At 38.8% G+C, this 932-nt stretch overlaps 1 protein-coding gene across 1 annotated transcript in view; it reads right to left on the bottom strand.

The window, feature by feature from the left end:
• Positions 1-932, bottom strand: part of LOC119585142 (von Willebrand factor A domain-containing protein 7-like) — a 19,876-nt gene that overhangs the window by 10,718 nt on the left and 8,226 nt on the right. The window contains exon 15 of the mRNA XM_037933771.1: positions 434-638. Within this exon, the coding sequence (XP_037789699.1) occupies positions 434-638 (205 nt within the window). The remainder of the gene's footprint in view (positions 1-433; positions 639-932) is intronic.

Below are 932 nucleotides of genomic sequence, written 5' to 3'. Positions count from 1 at the left end.
AGCATAACCACAGGGGGATTGGGTGAATGAAGTAGGTGGAAGTGGATTATTTTTTGGGTGAATTAAGTTGAAATGCAGAGGAGTTTGTGATAATCAGGCGGGGGTAGCATTAGGTGGTTGGTGTTGACGTGGATCAATTGGGTATTGGTGCCATGATGAAAGGGAGGCTTTAGGTGCTAAGGCAGAAGGCTCGTGTTAAGGGGAAGGGTGACTTTCGTGTTATAAAGTAATTTACATCACGTTTATAACACTATCCAGTAACATTATCATCTCTTATTTAAGTATAAAATGTACAACAAATGCCGTATATTCATGCATTTATATCAGGCGAGGGACACAGCACAACACTAACTTCTTCTAACGTCTTTTAACCTCTTCCTTCCTAAAGCAAACAAGAAATCATGTCTCATATAAATCAGGATTAAAAACATACACAGTAGGCTCCATATAATGCAAGAACTTCCCGCTGTCTGTGCCGGTGATGTTGAAGTCAGACTCGAGGCCGAAGTTTGTCACAAGAAAGTCTCCCTGTGCTAAGTTGCCGGGTTTGGCGGACAAGTCGTCTGAAGTCGCGAGTACCTCCACACTTGCCTTCACTGGCGTAATCAGTACCGGTTGAAGTCGGCTGAATGTGTTCCCTGCATTGACAACTTCCGTTAATATCTCCCTCCATGTATGTTCTTATTATCTACCTCTATTATGCATTCTCTAAGTATCAACTTTGTTAGTATACTTTCTTGTTATTCTCATTTGTTAATATTTTATCCTATGATCCACCTTTATTAATATTTTGTCCTATTATTTAGCTCTGCTAATATCGTATGCCATTATCCACCTTGGTTAATATTTTCTCACATTATCCACTCCTAATTTTTCTCCCTATCGGCTTGTACTTTACATCAAATTAATCGTTATATAACTATAATATTATT

Source organism: Penaeus monodon, chromosome 19, assembly GCF_015228065.2.
Source record: "Penaeus monodon isolate SGIC_2016 chromosome 19, NSTDA_Pmon_1, whole genome shotgun sequence".
Taxonomy (NCBI): domain Eukaryota; kingdom Metazoa; phylum Arthropoda; class Malacostraca; order Decapoda; family Penaeidae; genus Penaeus; species Penaeus monodon.
The sequence above is the reverse complement of the archived record's forward strand: the minus strand, read 5'-3'. Positions and strand labels throughout refer to the sequence as shown.